The sequence below is a fragment of the Toxorhynchites rutilus genome, chromosome 3, assembly GCF_029784135.1.
Source record: "Toxorhynchites rutilus septentrionalis strain SRP chromosome 3, ASM2978413v1, whole genome shotgun sequence".
Taxonomy (NCBI): domain Eukaryota; kingdom Metazoa; phylum Arthropoda; class Insecta; order Diptera; family Culicidae; genus Toxorhynchites; species Toxorhynchites rutilus.
In genome coordinates this window covers 66224605-66247420 of record NC_073746.1, presented here as the reverse complement: position 1 = coordinate 66247420, position 22816 = coordinate 66224605, and the positions used below count along the sequence as shown (strand labels likewise).

At 36.4% G+C, this 22816-nt stretch overlaps 2 protein-coding genes and 1 long non-coding RNA gene across 6 annotated transcripts in view; 1 reads left to right on the top strand and 2 right to left on the bottom strand.

The window, feature by feature from the left end:
* LOC129780322 (signal-induced proliferation-associated 1-like protein 2) overlaps nt 1-22816 on the top strand; it is a 245109-nt gene that overhangs the window by 57783 nt on the left and 164510 nt on the right. The gene's annotated exons all lie outside the window — the stretch shown is intronic.
* On the bottom strand, nt 3305-3877 carry LOC129780324 (protamine-like). Its single transcript, XM_055788457.1, has 2 exons — nt 3703-3877; nt 3305-3639 (listed from the first exon to the last, which is right to left on the bottom strand). The coding sequence occupies exons 1-2, from the start codon at nt 3730-3732 to the stop codon at nt 3394-3396; spliced, it is 276 nt and encodes a 91-aa protein (XP_055644432.1). The 5' UTR covers nt 3733-3877; the 3' UTR covers nt 3305-3393.
* LOC129780326 (uncharacterized) lies at nt 7443-7986 on the bottom strand. The gene is made up of 2 exons (XR_008743885.1): nt 7805-7986; nt 7443-7738 (listed from the first exon to the last, which is right to left on the bottom strand). It is a non-coding gene; the product is annotated as an uncharacterized LOC129780326 (long non-coding RNA).

The following is a 22816-nucleotide window of genomic DNA, read 5'->3' as shown; positions in this document are numbered from 1 at the left end:
CCGGATGGAATTTCACCTGCAGTGTTGAAAAAATGCAGTTCTGCACTGGCCTCTCCGCTGACGAAACTTTTTAATCGATCACTACGGCAACGTGTGTTTCCCTCGAGCTGGAAAAAATCGTACCTATTCCCCATCCACAAGAAAGGACATAAACAAGATGCTAAAAATTATCGCGGCATTACTTCTCTTTGCGCTTGCTCGAATCTGTTTGAGATCATTATAAATGAATTGCTTTTTGCCAATTGCAAGCAGTACATCTCAACGAATCAGCATCGTTTCTACCCACAAAGATCCGTGAGCACCAATCTAGTTGAGTTCTCATCGCGTTGTATTCGCGCCATGGATGCTGGTAACCAAGTGGATGCCGTCTACTTGGACTTGAAGGCAGCTTTTGACCGGGTTGATCATCAAATCCTTCTCGAAAAACTAGCGAAATGTGGCGTAGCCCTTGTTTTTTGTCGAGTGGTTCGAGTGGATCGAGCTTTGTGTGTGAGAATAGAGTCACATGAGTCCGAGTCGTTCACAAACATATCTGGAGTGCCTCAGGGGAGCAATATAGGCCCCTTACTTTTCGCATTGTTTATAAACGACGTGTCCTTCATCCTGCCACGTGGAACGAGACTCTTCTATGCTGATGATTCTAAGGTCTACGTTATTGTCGAAGACATAAATGATTGTCATCATCTTCAAAGCTTGCTGAACATTTTTGAGACGTTGTGTGTACGAAATTGTATGACGTTGAGCGTCGAGAAATGCCAAGTTATATCGTTCACCAGAAAGCGGAATCCCATCAATTTCTCCTACATGTTATCCGGCAAAGCCATCGAGCGGGTTCAACGAGTTCGCAATTTGGGTGTAATGCTTGACAAGGAGTTCACTTTCATCTACGACTACAACGACATCATCTCCAGGGCAAACAAGCAGCTCTGTTTTGTTTTGAAGGTCACCAATGGATTTAAGGACCCGCTTAGCTTGAAATCTCTATACTGTGCGCTGGTTCGTTCTATCCTGGAATTTGCTTCTGTTTTATGGTGCCCTTTCCCCAGCATTTGAAAAGCGCGCATTGAATCTGTACAAAGAAAGTTCGTACGTCGTGCTTTGAGGAATCTTCCATGGCGGAACCCAAGGGAATTGCATCCTCACGATAAACGCTGTAACCTGCTGCGAATTGATACTCTGGAAGCCAGGCGATCTGCATGTTTGTTGCGAAGCTGCTGAGGAACGAGATTGACTCCCCTTTCTTGCTAGCTATTCTAAACATTTATGCTCCAGAACGCACCCTACGTCATCGTGATTTCCGTAGGCTCGATTTCCGGAATAGTTTGTATGGCCAGCATGATCCGTTGGAGTTTATGTCTGCTACATTCAATAGGATTTTTCACATCTTCGACTTTAATCTCGATAGCAATGCGCTTCAGATTAGATTAAATGATTATTTTAGAATAAGTTGACACTCGCAATGCTTGTATTAGGTCCATTAAGACATTTTGATGTCAGATGGATTAAATAAAATAAAATAAATACGAAAAAAAATATCTCTCTCTCTCCTTTCTCTCTCTCTCATCAAAAATTAAAGTACTAAAAAAAATCTTGAAATATTGAAAATTTTTTTTCGAAGATTTTGAGATTCCCTACTACTCTAATTCCTATTTAAATGTGTTTTTACGTCTTTTCAAGATATATGTGATTTTTTTCAGAATTTTTACAGTGTTGCGTGATATAAAAAAATATATATTTTTAAAATTTTGACATATATTTAGTTTAATTTCTATTTGAATATGTTCATATGTGACTTTTTTTCAGGAATTTCGAGACTAGTTTAGTTTCTATCTAAATATGTTCATATGTGACTTTTTTTCAGGAAATGTCAAGAACTGCACATCGCAAAAATATCCAATAGTTGAAAAAACGGTTTTGTTAATTTTCGAATATATGTTTAGGAGTTACGTTTTTTGAAGACATGTGAATTAATACAAAACGTAGCGATAATGTTTTTCAACGTAATACCTAAACATATCGTTTTACTGTAATGATGTATTTTGAAAAGTTGAAAATTACAAGCAAATTCATTAAATTTCATTAAATTAGAAATATTTTTTTAAATATCTCGAGAATGGCTGCATTTAGGAGGAGATTGATAAAAAGGTTTTCTGTTTGAAATCACATCAGAATTCATAATTTGTGGCTAAAAGTGATTGTTAACATAAAAAAATTGAAGTTTTGAAGATTCATAAAAATTCGATGTTCCACAAAGTTCGTCAAAAATAGTTTTACCATCTCGGACTGATTTTTAAAATTTTCTAAATTACTTCTATTTTATATGAAAAAATTAAAAAAATACATATATAGTATAAAAAATGGATTGAAAAAGACAATAAATTAGAAATGTTTTTTCAAATATCTCGAGAATGGCTGCATTTAGAAGGAGATCCATAAAGAGCTTTTTTGTTTTAAATCACATCAAGATTAATAATTTGTGGCTAAAAGTGATTATTAACATGCAAAAATTCGAAGTTTCGAAAACTCATAAAAATTCGGTGTTCTACAAAGTACGTCCGAAATAGTTTTAACAGATTTTTCTAAATTTTCTACATGATTTCTATTTTATATAAAAAAATAGAAAAAATTATAAATATGTATTTTAAATATTGCAATTTAACGTTTTTTTTTTGTAGATAAAAAAGGGTACTAATTTTTTTTCTCAGTGTATATTATTTCCAAGTTTCAAAATCAATACACTATAATTCTTTCTAAGACACTATTTTGGTACAACCCATAGTTTTTGAGATATAAATTATCAAAGATTTCTCTTACTAAAATCGATATGCCCTCTTTAAAAGTTACACTTGAGTAAAAAAATCCCAAATGCTGTGGAAAACTCATATTTCCTTCAACCCAAACATAATACAAACTTTCGTTCGAATCAAAAATACAAGTTTTTAAAATCTGCATTTTTAGTTCGAATTCATTTGGAATTGCACAATACAGGAATACAGTTATGGTTGCCGTATTGCGTATATGCGTATATCGAGGCAAACCTGCAGAAAAATCAAAATCAAAAATATTTCTGTATTGCTGTAACATAATTGAGAGGTTTTTGCACGAGTGAGAACATCGACACTGTTGAAACAGTAAACCATGGTAACCACAATTAAAAACAGAAACACGAAGTTCAAATGCAATAACTTTCGAGAATATTCAGAAATAATTAATAGTCTGTGGTTTCTCAACAGGATATTTACATCAGGATCGGATATTTTTTATTTTTATTTCAGATCGGAAAAAAGAAATAAAACAACGTAAATATTGCTAAAAAATCGTTTTATTAATGCGGTTTCCCTGAAATTTTTTAGCACACAGTCTTGATTTCACTCACTTCCTCGCGCCTTAGGTTTATCTTCGTCCCCGACTACGGCTGCGGCTGCGTCTACGACGGCGACTGCTACTTCGCCTACGAGGAGAGCCTCTAGACGAACGGGATCTTCGACGACGACGCATCGCATCATTTGGTTCATCGTCCGCCGCATTTCTTCCGCGGCTAGGCTGGCGGCGTTGTCGCGGAATTCCAAAGGGACCCGTCATAGGGCCACCTCGTTCCTCGGGCTCGATACCCGTATTCGGTTGACGTTGACGGGAGCTCTGAGGAATAAATCGCAATTAGTAATCTGGTGGTTGTAATGCTTCGGATTACGTGAAACTTACATTGGCGTCTGTTGGTTCCTGATTATCCATCGTTAATTTTGATTTGTTGGCTTGATAGTTTGAAAATTCAAAAGCGTTCCCAACAATTTGACGAAATAAAAACTCGTTGAAAATTTGCTGCCTTCTATCTTGCCGTCAGGACGTGGAATGAAAAAATTATACGGTTTCTATCGATGTTCCGATTGCTGCGATCAGAATGATTTTTTTCGCAGTTAGTTTCAGTTCAGTGAAGGGAAGAAGGTCCAAACAGTAGAGGTTCCTACTATTCTCTATTCTCTGTTAGTAGTAGGTTCCACGTTCATCGCCCCGTCACCTATATATGAGTACCAGATTACTCATTAAATTGAGCAGAGGGTCCAAAGCCCTTAGGAGACACATAAAGAAATGGATAAATATCTAAGTCAGGAATTCCCTCTGTGACTGTCTCAGGTCGAAAAATATTTTCTCTATTCGAGTAATATTAAGGGAATTTCTCGGCAACCTTATCAGGATGCCAAAAATAACCTCGATTGAGACAATTGAACAAATTGAAATGTAATACGAGTGATGAATAAAAATATACAGCCCAAGAGTTTCTAATGAAGCTTTCTCAATGACCTTCTCAGGTTAGAATGGATATTATATTATTAATTGAGAGTTTTTAACAAAATCACATCACTCACCATAGTGAATCCTAATTCTTCTTACCCATTCCCACTATCAATTTTTCTTTCCTTGATAATCGCAAGGGAACCACGCTATAGAGGCGACCCTACTGATCACGAATATCATACTAACATTCCTTCGCTTCCCCTGTGAACTGTAAGGACGCGGCCGGCGTCATTATTGACTATTCAATGCTCGAATTATCGAATCTTGCACAATAAGAACGATTTGCTACCCCCAAGCTTTTTTTTTCGCTGGTTCACGTCAGTCACGGAGAGCAACTACGAAGTATACAGTCTACCCAAGCTCAAATTGAATAGAATTTTAAGGAGGTCCGAAAAACCATTTTCCCCTTTTTCCAAATATGACATTTTTTCAAAAATTCATAACTTTTAACCTTCCGGACCGATTCAGATGATCGACACATCCAAGAAATGCCAAGCTAGTTTTTGAAAAATTAAAAAAAAACCGAACAGTTTTGTCTCAAACTCCGAACACTTTTCAAATACTAACTATGATGATTATTTCTGCATTAAAAAGATCATTTGTTCATCCAATTATTGTAGATTTTTACCTTTTCTAGCACTTAACATAAAAACAGCAAACAAAACAACTACAAAAGCTGAAATATTCACGATTATTACGAAATTGGCTAACGCCAACGTTTGATCACTTGTTTTGACATTCCCTTTTTTGCTTTTTTCCCTTGCAAATGCTTAGCCTTATAAATTACTAGCTGACCCTGCCAAACGTTTTCCTGCCATTTAAATTATTTCCAGTGAGTATTTTAGTTGTTAAATAAAGAATAACTAATGCATTGTGAGCAGTCTTCCGAAAAACACTTACACATGTTCACGCGATGTGAAAATTCCATGTTTTTGTTTAAACTCGAACATGTTTTTCGCTAGTGTTGCATGGCTATCCCAAACACGAACAATGAAACACAAACATGAACATGTGTAAACAAACACGATGGTTATTATTCAAGAACATCATGTTCAAACATATCACCCGATGTCGCAGTATTCATTGCTTTCGTTTCGTTTCTTTTCATGTACGGAAAGAAATTATTCATCCTAAAACATTTCTTCGTAGAATACTTTTTCACAGAAACGAATTTGAAATTTAGTTAGCATTACAATAATTGTATGAACTAAGAGGCTATGAGTTCATGCACATTTTGCAAGTCTGATTAAATAATCCTTGGTTTCGTGCAAAGAAAACATTCTCTGAATAGAAAGAAGCTTTCTATGAGAATTTTTTTGCGTGTATGTTGCCAATTGAAGTCTGGGGAACCGACTGCACAGCGGACAACGTCATACAAATGCTGGCCAAATAAATAAATAAATACCCAAAAATTAGTTCTATATGCATGTTTTCAGAAAAGTTTGCAGATATTCTTCATATTTTTATGAAAGTTTGATTGGGGCGGTCCAAGTTAGGGCGTTCAAAAAACCAAATTCCGAAAAATTCATTTTGCAGGGTAATGTTTCTGAAAAATTTCTGCATCAAACGCATAGAATCAGTTCGAGTTGAAATCAATTGTCACCTGCAAAATTATTATGGAAAAATCTGTACCATATTCATGACTAGCTTTTGCGATGATGATTTGTGAACGAATTACAATCAACCTCCTTTAATCTAGGTTCTGTATCTCGATACTCTCACTTATACATTTATACCATTATAAATGGGAGTTGGAGGAAAGATTAGCTTCAATGACAGGAATATTGCGCATAAAGATATATCAGTCGCCGTAGCAAGCCATTAATTTCTCGATGCTATCACAAATTGAATGAAGGAAAAAACTAAAAGCTACACATATACTACACTACATATGCTATGTGTGTATGCGACTGCACCATCTTTTCTTTTCTTCTTCTTCTTCGCTCGTTTTATAGCTCGGGTCGCGTTCGTCGCGAACAAGCAGTATTAGCCATTTGTAAACATTCAAATATCCAGTAAAAATTTTTACTCCCTTGATCGAGTGGTTAGCGTCAAGCCTAACATGTCACTGTTGAATAATTCTGGTCCTTCACATTCGATTAAATTATAGAAATATTGTAATTAAAATTTGTTGTACTTTTAGTACTTGTTCAAAAGCTAATAATAGCGAATGTTACATGAATTCAAGGAGCACGAAACGTTTCTATGGCGAATACACTCCTCCCCCCTCTCTAAGGGGAGAAGAGAGGAGGGGTCTGTCTTTATTCCATCCTGTTTTCTGTATCAAACATTTATTCCATGTAACGGAGAAACATGTTATTTGCAAGTGGTGGAAAAATCTTGAAGGAGAATTGTGTCTGGAAATAATCTGATATTATAATGATGAGTTTTGGTAGAAGTACTAGGAATTTTTTAGTGAAAGGTAAATTCAACGGGGTCGATTAGAAGATCAATCAATCTGCGATTCAACCCATGAACTTGCGCTTAATAAAAACGTGAATGTTTTTTTTTTTTTTTTTTTTTTTTTTTTATCTTCGCTTATTTTTCGTCGGCCTATTTCCGCCACTTTAGTGCCAATCACCGACAACAGGGAGGCGACTCCACCTGTTCCTACCTATCAGACTCAACAACTCATGAGCCGGGCCAACTTCTTTTACTTCCCCTCCGAAGGAAGACGTAACCAGAGATTTTTCGCCTCAGAAAATCCCAACGACGCCAGCTGGGATTGAACCCAGGCCGATCGGATTGTGAGGCTGTTACGCTAACCACACAACCACTGGCGCCGTCAACGTGAATGTTTGAAGGTATTGAAAACAAAAACCAAATTTTGGGCGGGACGAAGTTTGCCGGGTCAGCTAGTTTTTTATAACATTGAAGTTCAGTAAATTTACATTTAAGAATGAAGTGTTCGGAACTCGAGACAAAACGACAACAATAAGAATGAAATTTGAAATGAAATGGAATGAAATGAAATTTTGATACTATCGACGCCGTTAAAACCGTTAACCATGGTAACCAAAAGTAACAATCAGAAACTTGAAACCAAAAATAAGCACTTTCGAGAATATTCAACAATAGTTAAAAGTTTGTAGTTTTTCAACAGGACAGGGTATATAATTCAGAACAGAAAAAGAATTAAACAACGCAACTATTGCTAAAAAATAGTTTTATTAAGACGGTTCACCCTGAAGTTTTCGGCACACAGTCTTGATTTCACTCACTTCGTCGCGCAATAGGTTTATCTTCGTCCCCGACTACGGCTGCGGCTGCGTCTACGACGGCGACTGCTGCTTAGCCTGCGGGGAGAAGCTCTACGAGATCGGGATCTCCGACGACGCATCGCATCATTTGGTTCATCGTTCGCCGCAACTCTTCCGCGGCTACTAGGCCGGCGGCGTTGAAGCGGAATTCCAAAGGGTCTCGTCATATCGCCCCCACGAGAGCTCTGAAAAAAAATAAGTCGCAATTCGTAATCAGAAGCTTGTAATGCTTTGGATTTCGTGAAACTTACACTTGCGTCTGTTGGTTCTTGATTATCCATTGTTAATTTGGATTTGCTGGCTTGATAGTTTGAAAAGTTGAAAAGCGGTTTCCAAAAATTTGACGGAGGAAAAACTTCTTGAAAATTTGCTGCCTTCTATCTTGCCGTCAGGAACTGGAATGAAAAAAATATACGGTTTCTCTCGATGTTCCGATTGCTGCGATTAGAATGTTTTTTTTGTTCGCAGTTAGTTTCAGTTCATTGAAGGGAAGAAGGTCCAAACAGTAGAGGCTCCTACTATTCTCTATTCTCTGTTCGATTTCAAATGTGTGAAACGTGGACGGTCAAAATAATTGTTAAGTAGTTTCTGCGGTAAATGTTTAACACGTTCGTCGCCCCGTCACTCAGATATGGGTGACACTTTTCTCATTCCTCTTGATAAGAATTTTTCAGAGTGAAGGTTTGTCTTCAAATTTCAAACTAAATATTGCTGGATCATGTGAAAGTTGTCTACAAATAAAGTTCAACCTTCATTTAATAATTGATCCGCATTGAAACAAGGGACTCGCAAGAAACTAGGCCGAATCGCGCTAGGAAACGAACGTGTTGAAATGATCCTTAGATTTTTTTTCACCCAGAAAAGTATTTGTTTATCAATTGATCAAATTCAGTAAACAGATAATTCTTTATTCCGGACAGAACTAGAAGTATTGTCACAGTCTGAAGAATTACAATTGAGAGTTTGGAGACATAATTCATGCGACATACAACAAAATCATGATGAGAAAATATAAATTTTTTGGAGGGATTCTCAGAAGCATTGTTTTTTTCAAAACGAATGCGCTTGAGCGGAGCAAGTCCAAAAAGATGAGATTTTTCTATAATCACCGCAAAGTGTTGGAATATTTCGGAGAATTTAGAAAAAGTTGAGAGAAGAATGTTGAAATTCGTTATAATTCATTAGATACTACATGGACTCAAAAGTGCCGGGATTTTTAATGAAAACAATCATTCTTTGGGTAAAGCTGTATTTATTCCTCAACATAGGTTCATTCGAGGGCAATACACTTGGTATAGCGAGTTTCCGACATTTCGATTCCGTTTCTGTAGTACGAAACGTCTAAGTCTTCGAAATATACCTCATTGCCACTCTGCAGACTGATCCTATGGATCCACGTTTCACACATTGTCACAAAACGTCGAAGTAAGTTCACTCGATTACGCTTCAATAACGCCAAACCGACTGTTGAATCATCAACGGACGCGCCGCTGTCTTTGGTCGACGGTCAGCAAACGCGACACCCATCGCGCGGATCGCTTTTTCATGTAAAAATATCGTGCAAATTGTATCCTACTTGTTTTTTTAAAATATCTACGGCATCAGCCAACATTTTGGAAGTGAAACACTTCCGTAATAATTTTTAATGTGTTATTATTAATTCTATTCTAAAAATTTATATTAAACTAGATTGTTTCTATCAATTAAAATGAATTTCTTTAACCACTCCACAATTTGTGCTTTGACGCACAACTTCTATCTTTCTTAATTTGGCTGCAATATCGATATAAACAATTCCTGGTGAAAATTCAAGCAAAATCTTCAATCGTGATTTTTACCCCACTGTGCATGTAATAGTCACTTAAACTTCACCTTAACGTTGAAAGGTTACATTTCTTCATGAAATAAGCCATATTTGAAATATAAAAAAAAAAGTTTTCCAAACTTAATATACAATGTTGTACTCAATTATTGTACTGTATTCTATTAGTCAAATCATTTCATTTGATACCAATATTGAGGGGATTGCAAAAAATACATAGTCGACCATTTTGTGGCGGCAACGTTTTCGAATTTATGTTGTTCATAGTGTAGTGTATTCTCCAAATCAAGCCATTCTATCATTTTTTTGCGGCGGCCAAATTGAATTTTTCAGGATCATGGAATACACAGTTTTATAATGACAGTAGAATCAAATGTATGTTCCAAATTTCAGATCAATCATTCAACAGGAATGGGATTGATTTTCTATTAATGTGGAACAACCCAACCAACATTCAAACATACATAGAAACAGGTCAAGCTGAATGAAACCATTCAAAAAGTAATTAGTTGTTTTGGGACTGCGGCCATATTGAAATTGGATTTTTCATTATCTGCTATGTTCTACTAGTGAAGAACTTTCTTTTGATACATTTTTGGGCATTTTTCATAAATAACTGTGTTCTACTAGTCAAGCCCTTTCATTTGATATCCATATTGATGGGGTTGTGAAAAAAAAATATGGCGCCATCTTGTGGTGGCGGCCATTTTGGATTTGCATTTTTAATAAATAACTGTGTTCTACTAGTCAAGCCCTTTTATTTGATACCTATATTGATGGGGTTCTGAGAAAATATCCAATCCGCCATTTTGTAGGGGCCGCCATCTTGGATTTGCATTTTTCATAAATAACTGTGTTCTACTAGTCAAGCCCTTCGTTTGATACCCATATTGATGGGGTTCAGAGAAAATATGTAATCCGCCATTTTGTAGTGGCCGCCATCTTGGATTGGTATTATTCTTAAATAACTGCATTCTACTAATCAAGCCCTTTCTTTTGATACCAATATTAGCTATTCTGTATAGAATTATTATACAATTTATTCAAAATTTCCGAAAATCAAAAATAAAATACTCCGGATAATCGAATCCCGGATAATCGAGTCTTCGGATAATCGAGTCTCCGAATAATCGTGTCCGACCTGTAATACTAAACATTTGCAAAAAAGTTCCGTCAAACCCAGCGATAAAATGTTTGCGTTAGCAAATTCGGAATTTGAATCAAGTTTCTTCACACAATCCGAATTTAATTTTCCACAGAAGAATAGCTAGTTGGCTTTAATTTGATATATCGAACATCTGAACCGGTCTAATAGCTCAAAAGCTATGATTTTTAAATTGCATTTTTGCTGTTCAGAATTTGAGACAAATGTAATCAAACATATTTTTAGTTTTTCACCATGAACATGTATTTGTAAATAAATTTTATGGCGGACAAATAAAAGAAAAGACTCTATTGTATCTAAAAACCACATTAATTTCTCGAAAAAGTACAATTTTGAGTAATGATACACTGATTAATGGTCAACAAAGCTTAAGTGTTCGAAATTTGAGACAAAACGGTACATATTTATTGTTTCTCAATATTTGAATTTAGAGTAAATTTCTAGTCACCCATAAGAAAAAAAACCTATGAAGATTTTCTTTGGGATTCCAACGATTCGATTCAATAAATCCGAGGTATTCGAACCGCATTCTTCAATTGAGAATCATTGTAAAATACATAATATTTTTTTTTCCAAAAATTGCTCTACATCCAGAATAGTGTTTCCACGCATGGAAAATGGTATTTGTCTCTTTATACCGGAGTTTCTGATCGATATTCCTCATTTGGCGTGAAATTTCTCTAGATGGACATCATTTTCATTACCACATCTTTTGTCACGGATATTATTGGAAGAGATGCTAATTGAAATAATTGAAAAATTCAGAGAAAACCGAAAGTGGGCTAAATCTGTGCCATAACCGCAAGGTTGACTTAGGACTACCGTTGGTTTAGTGATCATTTGTAGGAAGTTGCATCTGAATCAATTATCAATAAATGAATGAATGAATATTTGGGTGGTGGTGGTGGTTTCGAAAATGAGAGTGTTACGTTGGAAGCACAAGGTTTTGAGCCTCAATACCGTTCTGAATAATATTTCGGACGCTTAAGGCATCTGATGCAGAAAACAGATCTATACTTTATGCACAGGTATTATTTGGTTGATATTTTTAATAAATTAGTTCAAAATGCTTTTAAGCTTTCTACTTTGGTACCTATTTGATTGAAAACATAAAAAATATCATCGAATAAAATGCTTTTCAAATGAAGCGAATAAGAATCAAACTTCGGACACTAAATCAAATTTCGGACAGATGAATTCAAATTTCGGACACCTTATTTCGTAATTTTTTGGACGAAAATTACATTACACTTGATTATATTTGAGGGTCTTACAATGAAAGGGGTGTAAGTGATTTGATCGATTTCTCTACATCGACTCTCTCTTTTGGTCATAACTTCGCAGCAAATACATTCCCAACTGTTTTGCACAATGGTAGGTCAGAACCTCATCTATCGGATTCTATAGCAAACATAAATTGGAACGTTTTTGCAGTTGAGTTATTAACTAAATAAAAAGTTGATGAAGAGAAATCGATCAAGTCACTTACACCCCTTGCATTCTAAGCCCCTCATTTTATAGTCAACTGCGAAACACTTACCAAGCAATCACAGTAAACTGTTAACGATGATGAGAACTGATGAAACACGGGAGAAATTTAAATATTTATGAACGGGTAAATTCTACGTGCTCACGCAAAACAAACGTCAAACACAAACGATAATGAGTAGTGTTATAAGATTTCTGCCGATTATGTTATAATTCAAATGTAGTTCTCATGTGAAATGATAATGAAACCAAGGGATTACTCTGAAGAAGCGATTGTGATATTAATTTGATAGTTATATCATCAGTGCATTAAGCATTTCAAGATATTAGAACAAAGTGTCCGAAATATGATTCAGAACGGTATCTCTTTGTCGACTGAATCACGTGACATGATTATCACTTAATTCGAAAGATACGAGTTACGAATCTATGTCTACGAGTTATATACCCCGAAAACAAACAATTGATAGAGTCGAATGAAATGAAGAAATTTTAGATCTCTATAATTCAGGACAACAACAAATTCACAAATTTCATCTCAGTCATGATTAATATCACTTGAATCAGTCTAATGTTTCGCTCGCTCATCCTTCCTCACAACATCCACTTCCCGTTTGAGAAATTGTTGAGTGAAGATCGTTTGCCGGCGAGCGTTGAGCGGGAATGAATTGTCTTTCTTAAGATTCATCGTACCTCTAATAAATTGGCGAAAGACATAATCTTACGTTGATCGTACTTGATTGAAAAAATTGCAAGACAAAATGATCGCAGTATTATATTGTAAACTAGCTGTACCCTGCCACGCTTTGCTGTGGCACATAGTGGTTATATGGTTGGGTTGATTTTTTTTCAATTTTTCATGTCGTAACAACAATCCAAGAAGTGTAGGTTGTTTTGTATATTGTATCATAGTTTGAGCTTAATCGGTTCCGAACTTTTCGAGTTTTTGACGCGTACACAAACCAACACAACATGTTTATATATAGAGAGATAGAGGAGGGAAATCGATAAATTTTAAATCATTCCGAAACACAATTTCAGTTCACGATTTTGTCAAACACATTGAAAAAGGATATTTCTATCACATACAACTCATAATTGATACGGAATGGTCGATTTTCATTAGAAGCTTAATTTTAGAAGCGCACTTTTTCGATTTTTCATGCCGTAACAACATGCCTTGGAGTGCAACTTTGAGCTCAATCGGTTTCGTACCTTTCGAGTTTTTGACGCGTAATCAAACGAACACAACATTTTTATATATACAGAGATAGAGATAGGGGAGAGAAATCGATGGCTACCTTCATGAACAACACCGACACAGCCATTGCTGTTGCCATCCTAAATCATAATGCAATGTCATGATCTTACGGCATGTATTTGGGAAATGGTAATGGATTTTTCAGGTGGAATAAACACACTTTTGAAACAAAAATGACGTATTAAACGTATTAATTTTAACGTATCAAATATGTGTAATATGTAAAAGAGTGTGACTTCACCTGTAGGTGGGGTAAAATCTTGGTAAGCGCAAAATTCTAGAAAGAAACCGTCTGATTTGAGCCGTCTTTATTCTTCCATATTCATCTTTGCCCATAGATCAATATTACAGAGAGAAAAATAGGAAAGGAAAATATCTAGAAAATTAAATTCCCATATGTTTACAATTACATCGTGATAAGCATTGTTGGTCCATTGGATGTTTGCGTTAATGGAATGCGTTATGCGTTAATGCGTTAATATCAAATATTTATTCCACGTTATGAAGAAACATGTGTTTTGCAAATGATTAAAGAGTCTTGAAAGACGACGAGTTTTGTTAGAAGTATTAGGAAATTTATAGCATTCTAAAACGCCAATAAAAAGATAAATTAATGAATAGTTTTGGGATTGAACCCAAGACCGTACTTAGCAAGAAAATGTGAATGTTCGGACGTATTCATATCGAAAATCTTTTTTAGGCGAGAAGAAGTTTGAGAAGTTTGAAGAAGTTTGATAAACTCTTTCGCTTCAAAGAAATTCAATGTTCTAAGAAGAACTGGATTCCTCACAGTAGTGATTTTGAGTTTTTTGGCAGCGGAAGCTGTTTTCTTCTCCCCGGTGGCAGCGATGACATCGTCTTCTTGGAGACTGTCTACTCGCTCGATGCTCGACGCCCGCCGGCAATCGATGCTGACTCGATGACCACCAAATGAAAAGAGGCGCGCGTTTGTGTTCCCCCCTTCTTGGTCGCCTTCTTAGCGGTACCATTCTTCTCTCCGGTTTACTCCCGTATGGCCCTAGAGGGAATCTTCACATTTTTAAATCAGATGATAATATTCATGTAATAGTTAGGTCTGAAAAATTTTCATTATGTAATTCGAAGACGTCTCACTAGACACAACATTAGGTCGCGAACATTCGCCAGAATTCGCAACATTTTATCGTGTTGTTGACGGCGTGGCCCCGCCGTAACCTTTGGGTTTCATTCAGAAAGAAAGGAATTTCGAATTTCCGAACGCGTATCGTGACCTCAATATCCGAGGGGGCTATCCGAGGGGGCCCCAAGCTTGAATTAACAATTACACACCCGTTCGTCGATACATACTCGGCAGCTGCTGTTGTGTTTATCCAATCAACAAATAAAAAAGTGTATGTGTACGAAACCCGTTTCGTTACGGTGGTCCCGGACGGACGAGAAATTCCAGTGAGGTTTGCATTGGCGCGGTGGAAGGGTTCTTATTTATTTTTTCTTCTACAGCAGCTCCAATTTCATCTGTGAACGTCTTTATTTTTATTCATCATCACAACGGTCGCGCCACCGGGGAGAGAAGCGGAGGGTGACCTACGGTGAAGGAGGAGGAGTAGGATACATCCAGCAGGTTCTCTCCAGAATGATTCTTGCGGCTGCGGTTGTAATGAGATGTGTCCCACACGCGGGTGCACTAACTTTCCGCATCTTGGTGAAATGTGCAAAAGATGAAAAGTGACACTTCATCGCTGACAGCAGCAGCTCGAATGTTCTCGTGGCCGGGTACTGTACTGCAGGAAAACGTACGTGACTTTCGAACGGAACAGAGAGATTCTACGTTTCTTTCGGAGCCGTAACAGGGCGGCGTTCTTTTGCTGATTAAAATCGTCTGACTTCAGAGAGGCTGATGGATACTCCAACCGGAAGCATCTCGCTTCCCGGGAGACATTAGTGTTATTGTCAATTTGCATAATGATTGTGTGTTTTCTCACCCATGGGACGCAGTATTCGAAGAAATCATCATTTTGTCGTTGGTTTTAACGAATCGAAATCGGTAGTTTGACGCGATATCTCTCAAGGTATGAGTTTAATTTCATCTTCGTAGTGAAAGCTGAATTTGGATGGGATGGGAAAATGGCGAAAGGAAGCGTCTATCTTTGGAGTATTTTTCCAAGTATCAAACAAGTAATTTTTTCTGTGAGTAAAAAAATTTGGTGGTCAGACTAACAGATACTAGTGTTCTTAAGACGGGCATGATGATAACAGAAAGCGCACCCAACTCGCGCTCTTTTTTCTTTCTGATTATTTTAAGATGAGGGAGAGAAGATGCAATTATTTCTCCCGCGAGCGATAAACTTTACTACCTGTCCGTCACACCCCGATCAACAGTCCTTTTCGTTCGTACTACAAATAATGTCCACCAAAAGTTTGTGGCTTTGTGGCAAGAAGAGTCGTACATCTATTATCCGGTCCATCATCTAGAAACTATTCTGTTGCCTGTAGAACTAGGTATTGCTCCAAATCATTCGTATATAGATTCTGATGCATACATTCTCCCGAACCCTTTAGAGCTGATGGCGATCCATTACGTGACCAAATCAAGATGCTTGACTTGTTCTAAAATGCAGTTGTCATTATATTTCTTTCTAGACCATTTTCGGACGAAGTTGGTTTTGTTGTTCATAATCTGAAGGAACGGTTCATCTGAGAAACAAACTTAAGAACAAAAGATTTAATTCAATCATAGAAAAAAGACGTGTGTGTAATGTCGGGGACATAAGCGGAGATACGTAGGATTACACCATTGGCTGTCAATTGAAATACTTTGTTCGAATTTTCAAAATTATAATGTGACATTTAGTGTTTCATTTTAAAGCTTTCTTTCAACCGAAGAACACAGCTCTCACCTCAGTAAAATACCTTCTTCACACAAATTTCCACCTTACAATGAGCTGTACTTTGACGACACTTTTAATCCGGAAACAATGCGCGAAAATGGAATGATCGATCGGAATGTCATCAGCCGAAAACAAGCCAAAAACATCAATTTTATTTCTGTCATTTCGGATATTACTTTGAAAGGCATCGACCATTATTGAACAACTCCCCAGTGAATGTTTTGGTGGCTCTAAGAAGGGTCGTGGCGAACAAAATTATAACATAACTGTGTGTATAGGATCGATAACACGGGAACGGTTTACTCCTTTTGCTTGGTAAACGGGGGAATAAAACAAGTTGTGGTCGTGCAGAGAAATGAAACTCTTTGTTGCTGCTACTGCAGTCGTTTGCTGTTACTGTTGCCTCTATTTCTGCTCTATTTCCTAGCGGTCCTCTCAATGTGAACTTCTTCCCGCTTAAAAAATGAATGATCGATTCGGAGCGCAGTAGCGAAAAATATTCAAATTACCTAGCTGGAGAATCACACAGGTGTGGAGCTTGCGAGGCAATGTATCACTTGTCTTTTTTTTTTTTCTAATTTCCTTTGGAAGGATGATATGCACGATGGATAGCTACGATAGTTTGTGCTATTGAGGTATTCAAATTGAATTCCGCTGTTACTCTAGTTGCCTGTTTTGGTCGGTACAATTTGGGAAGCACTAATCTAACTAATCAAAACGTGGGATTTAGCGCATTTAAACAATGCTCGACATTTTGCGATTATTCAGTTGTTTATCTAAAAAACTATATTTTTTTTCATTGTGATAGAAGCGTAGAAATATCTCCAATCAATTGATGCAAACATCTTTTCGATCATCTAAGAAATGGTCTAGTTATAAGCGTTTGGAATCTTTTATTATTTCCAACATGTTCAGTGTTTAGATTTTCATTTTACCCCCCATATATTCTTGTTAGATCTAATCCTACGTCAAAATATGAGCTAAAATACACACACACATTTTTCAGAAATTACTCTTCACTCGAAATACTTAACATACACGAGGAAACGCTATATCCGCGTTAATCTTAACTCCGTTCAAAACATTGCAACCTTTGAAATGTGTCCGGCATTGGTGAAATATTTCGCTCAAACTCAATTTTGACATTTCGTTTTTGAGGAATGAAAAAAACGTGCATGAGCGGTTCGTAATTCTTCGTTAGATGAACACACAAAAAATAAATTGGGGCACCTTTTTTACAAATCTTTTACTTAGGATCCTGCCTGAAATTTCCACAACATACTCATCCAACGTTTTCGAAATATTTTTTCATGTTTTTGACGGTGACCATGAAGCGAAATTTCTACAATAGCTACGATTTCGCGCTGCTTTAGCATTGTCTCAGCTCTGAACATTTCGTCACGTCTCATGAAAGAGTGCCATTATCTTTGCATGTGGTGTCCTCTAAGGTTTTTCAAATCCAAACAATCTTTCAGAATATGATAATAATATTTGGCTCATAGTCTGAATATATTATAGTCTGAATAAATAAAATGGATTCCGAATCTGGAAACTGGAATCTAGAATATGGAAGCTAGAATCTAGAATCTAGAATCTAGAATCTAGAATCTAGAATCTAGAATCTAGAATCTAGAATCTAGAATCTTGAATCTTGAATCTTGAATCTTGAATTTTGAATCTTGAATCTTGAATCTTGAATTTTGAATCTTGAATCTTGAATCTTGAATCTTGAATCTTGAGTCTTGAATCTTGAGTCTTGAATCTTGAATCTTGAATCTTGAATCTTGATATGCGATACATATTGATTTCCTAGTCCGTAAATGGTTTAAGTTGAAGAAAATTGAAAGCATTCCCATTCCCCCATATGTTTGTTCTGTCCATTTGGGTGCATTCCACCAATAAGAAGCAACTAATGCGGTTGCAATGCACAATTTTTATGTACCACTATCTTTGCAAAGCCTGTTGTGCCAATTAGTCGCGCGTGAATCTCTCGCTCGAAATGCAAATGCAGTGCAGAAGAAGGAGAGAGGTAAACTATTAAATCACGTTACAATTTTAATGTTTTTTAAATTGTTGATCTCAAATCGAATCTCAAATCCTAGAAGGTTTCGATTTTCTAGAAGAGTTAGAACTTTCGCGATGTATATTCAGTGCAGTGCAGTTCAAAAAAGTCGAATAAAATGCGACATATAGCCAGCTTGTATATTGTTCTCGCGAAGGCAATATTGAATCATGAATCAACGATATTCAACTGCATCTATAAAGGCATACAATTTATCACACCTTTTTAGGTTGGTGGCCTTACGCTAGAATGCTAATTCCAGAATATCGAGGTATTTGATATCCAGCTGTATGATTGTTCGACAAAGTTGTTGAAAAGTTAATGGTCTTTCTAGAAAAAAAACACGCTAAACTGTAAAAACACTTGCTCAAAAATTGAATTGAATTTTAAAAACTTTTATACCTCAAAACATTCGCTTTGTAATTTCTATTAAGTACTGTATAAATTGAACAAAGTTTGGAATGTCATGTTTGATTCACCTAAAGTTCAGATATGCTCTTCCAGATTCAGAACTTATTATCCTAGTTTAAGAATGAACAATCAAATATGAGGGTTGGTAAATGCTTAGGAAATCGAGAATTTGACTGTGAACGAAGGAGTTCATTAACTAACTTCATAACATGAAAGCAAATTCTACTGTTTTGCTCAGTTTACCGCACCAACCGCTAGAAGATTGACAAAAGACAATGTGGTGTGAAATGTGACATTCTGTAGATTTTATGTTTCGAAACAACAAAGAAAACATTTTAGCTGAAATCATGATTTCTGAAATTTCATAATTCTCTCGACGACCATAACAAAAAAAATATATATCTGCAATAAATTTCCTTTCTCCGATTTGTCGTTTTCCCAAGAAAATAGTTTACCAATTAAATGAAATAAAAAAACAACCATCACAAACGCGTCCATGAACTGATAGCATTTTCTCTCTCCAAAGTCTCACATTAGCGGATCAAATGATTGTTTATTCTACTCGCAATTAATAGCTATCAATAAATATATCATCTCGAAGTGAAGCTGTTGTACGTTCCAAACGCCCAAACTTGACTTGAACAAACTCCAACATTTCGATTGGATTTAGAGAAGAAAAAAAACAACAACTTCAATGAAGAGAAACACAATGGACACTTGGAAGCATCATCAGCGTCATCACGCGTAAAACTCTTTCACCTGGATAGTATAATTTGCCCAAAACCACTCAATTTCCCCGAAATTAGCCATTGTTTATACACACAACGGAACCCCATACTGTCATAAACTGTGTGGCTTTCCCCTCCTGCCATAAGTCGCCGCCAGTTGTCAGGCCTAATCTTCGCCACATCTCTGGTCACCATCTGTCTCCGAGACCAAGATGAATTGCTATCGTCTTTCTTGAAGGGTGGCTTCCTGATCGTCATTATCTCTGGAAAGTGTTCGATAAGGGTTTGGAGGCAGATACAGAATCAACTCGGATGCGTTTTTTTTGTTGGTTCATTTTTCATCTGCACCAGCTGTTATCATCGAAAAACTGTTTTGAAAAAAACTGCACATGTCAATCGACAGAACGTCGTAAGCCATCGTCGACAGAGGGCGCACACGCAAAAGTGGGAAAACCTTCGGCCATTTGCGAACTAGCGCACCCGCGCGCTCAGTGCTTCGCAAATCCAGGCCGTTATGATCATAAATCTTCGCTGTCCAAAGCCTTCCGCTTCCCCTGGCGGTCCACCACCCACAGCCGAGGTTGTGTAGTTGGTAGAGTTAGATTATGCGATTTGTTTTTATTGACTTCGGCGATTCGCTTTTTTTTTTTTTACATTGATGTGTTTGCAAGAAGAGTGAATGCAGCATTTGTCGTTCTCGTTTCATTTGCGTTTAACAATTCAAATCAGCTTATTACACCCTTTGCGGAGGGAGGGTTAAGAGGGAGAAGATGCAGAGCAAATATGGTTTCCAAGACGGAGTCAAACGTCGGTTAGAGTAGCTTTGATGTAGCTGCGGATGACGGTCTGTGGCCTACGCATGCCAAGATATGAACTTTACTAGCAAACGGCTTCGTCCGTAAAGGGAAATGAATACGATTTTCCCAACGATTCTGCGAGAAATGAGTGAATTGCGTGGCGGGTTTGAAGACTCCGACAGCTGTTGCAAAACTGTTTTATGCGCGTCGTGAGAAGCAGTTGTGAATAGAGAAATATGCTGTCGAATGATGTGCGACTGTCGGTGATTGAGTAATGGTTCTGCAATGAATGATTCCACACAGAAAAAGCTGAAAATGTCTTGACCGGTGATCTTCCGTTCCGAAAACATTTGGTTTGGAGGTACACAAAAATCGAAAAAGCAAAAGCAAAAAAATCAATCTCTAAAATGAAGCAAGAGCGAAAAAAAGCAACAAAAAAGAAAATGGAAAAATTTACGCAAAAAAAAGAAGAAGAAAGAGAGAGTCAAAAGCAATAGGAGAAAAATCAGGAACAAAAAGGCAGAATAAGTAAGAGAGAAAACAAGAATAAGAAAGAGTATAAGAATAAGAGGTCGTGCACCCGTGGCCGAGTGGTTAGCGTCTCACATTATCATGCCAGGTGTTCGGGTTCGATTCCCGTTCTGGCCGGGGGATTTTTCGTCAAAGAAATTTCCTTCGACTTGCACTGTGGTCACGCGTATTCAAGAGCTTGCCCTTCGGAATACATTTAAGGCGTGTTATTTGGCTTAAGAAATCTCAACTTAGTATTAGCAAATAACGCTAGTTAGTAAATACGTTGAGACGGCAAAAGTTCCACAGGGAACGTTAACGCCATTCAAGAAGAAGATAAGAATAAGAGAGAGAATAAGGATAAGAGAGAGCATAAGTATAAGAGAGAGAATCAGTATAAGAGATAGAATAAGTATAAGAGAGAGAATAAAAATAAGAGAGAGAGAATAAGAATAAGAAAGAAAAAAAGAATAAGAGAGAGAATAAGTATAAGAGAGAGAGAATAAGAATAAGAGAGAGAGAAAAGGATAAGCGAGAGAGAATAAGAATAAGAGAGAGAGCGAATAAGTAAGAAAATACAGGGTGGACTCGATTATATACAGTCTTGGATTTCTTTTCACTGTATATGATCGAGTCAAATTTTTTGTTGTTTTTATTCGTTTTTATGCTTATATGTTTCGTTTTTTGAATATAAAAGAAGAATTTAATTTTTGATTCATCTCCTGAAAGTCAGAAAACACTTTACTCACATGAAAAAAATAAATTTATCTAGAATCTGTCAGAGGGCGATAGACGATCATATTTGATGAAAAAAATCCTACGCATATGTTCGAATTTGAACAATGGCAGAGTTGTAGAACCTTTTTTTTCCTTTTTCGGACTCTGTTGCCTCAAACTGACTCCACATTAAAAAGTACGCTACGAGAAACGATTTTGTTGCTTCCATTTGAAAGATAAGAAAATTTAATACAGGATATAGTAGTGGAACATCTAAATTAGTGGATTTAAATAACATTTCGGAAGTAAAACTTAAAAGTTAGTAATTTAATTAATTGTATCCTAAAAAATCATATTATACTTGGTTGTTTTTATCAATTTCTATCAATTAAAATCAATTAGGATCTCTATTCGCTCTACAATTTGTTCTTCGACACCCAACTTCTACCTTTCTTAATTTCGCTGTTATATCGATATGAACAATTACTGGTGGAAATTCAAGCAATATCTTCAAATATCACGATTTTTACCCCACTATAGCCACTTGAATTTCACTTTCACGTTGAAAGGTTACATTTTTTGCTTGAAATAAGTCATATTTGAAATGTAAAAAAAAAATCAAACTGTATATAATCGAGTCCGAACTGTATAATAAGAATAGGAGTAAGAGTAAGGGTAAGAAAGCAAGAGAGCAAGAGAGCAATAGCAAGAAAGCAAGAGCAAAAATAAAGCAAGTTAAAAAAGTATCAGCAAAAAAAAAAAACAAAAAGGAAGAGCAATAAAAGCAAAAGCAAGGGCAGTAAAGAAAATGCAAGGCAGCAAGATCAAGAGAACAAAAGCAAGAAAACAAACAAAGAAGGAAGCTAAAAAAAGCAATAGAAAAAAAAACAAAGATCAAAAAAGCTAGAGCAAGAAAGCTAAGGCAAAAATTCAAGAGCAATAAGAGTAAGAGCAAAGAAGCAAGCATGAAAGGAAGAAAAAGAAAAAAGAGTAAATAAAAGCAATAGCAAACAATCAAGAGTGAAAAAAAACAGAAAAAAAACCAAAAAAAAAAGCCAGAGCGAAAAAAAAATCAAACAGGCAAGAGCGATAAAAGCAACAGTTGCAGCGAAATCTTAAAAACAGACGGGTTTTACCAATTTATTCAATATTATCAATAGGCTCGAACCAAAATAAATTCATCCTCGCACGATCTATGTTTGCAACAGTGATAAATGCAACAGCAAATAAATGAAAAAAAAAAAGAATAAGCGAAAGAGCAAGAGTAATAAAAGCGAAGGCAAGAGACAAACAAGACAAGAACAGGCAAAAGAAAGAACCGCAAGGTTGACGTGGGACTATTGTTGTCTTGGGTAAGTATTTGTATTGTATCGATTAATTTATCGATTGAATGAAACAATTTTCGAATTCAATTGAATTCAACATATTTGCTTTG

Excerpts from the sequence above, each read along its gene's own strand:
- LOC129780324 (XM_055788457.1), bottom strand. The coding sequence starts at position 3,732 with ATGGATAATCAGGAACCAACAGACGCCAAT. Across the intron at positions 3,640-3,702 it reads AGGAACCAACAGACGCCAAT|AGCTCCCGTCAACGTCAACC; the intron begins GTAAGTTTCACG and ends TTTATTCCTCAG.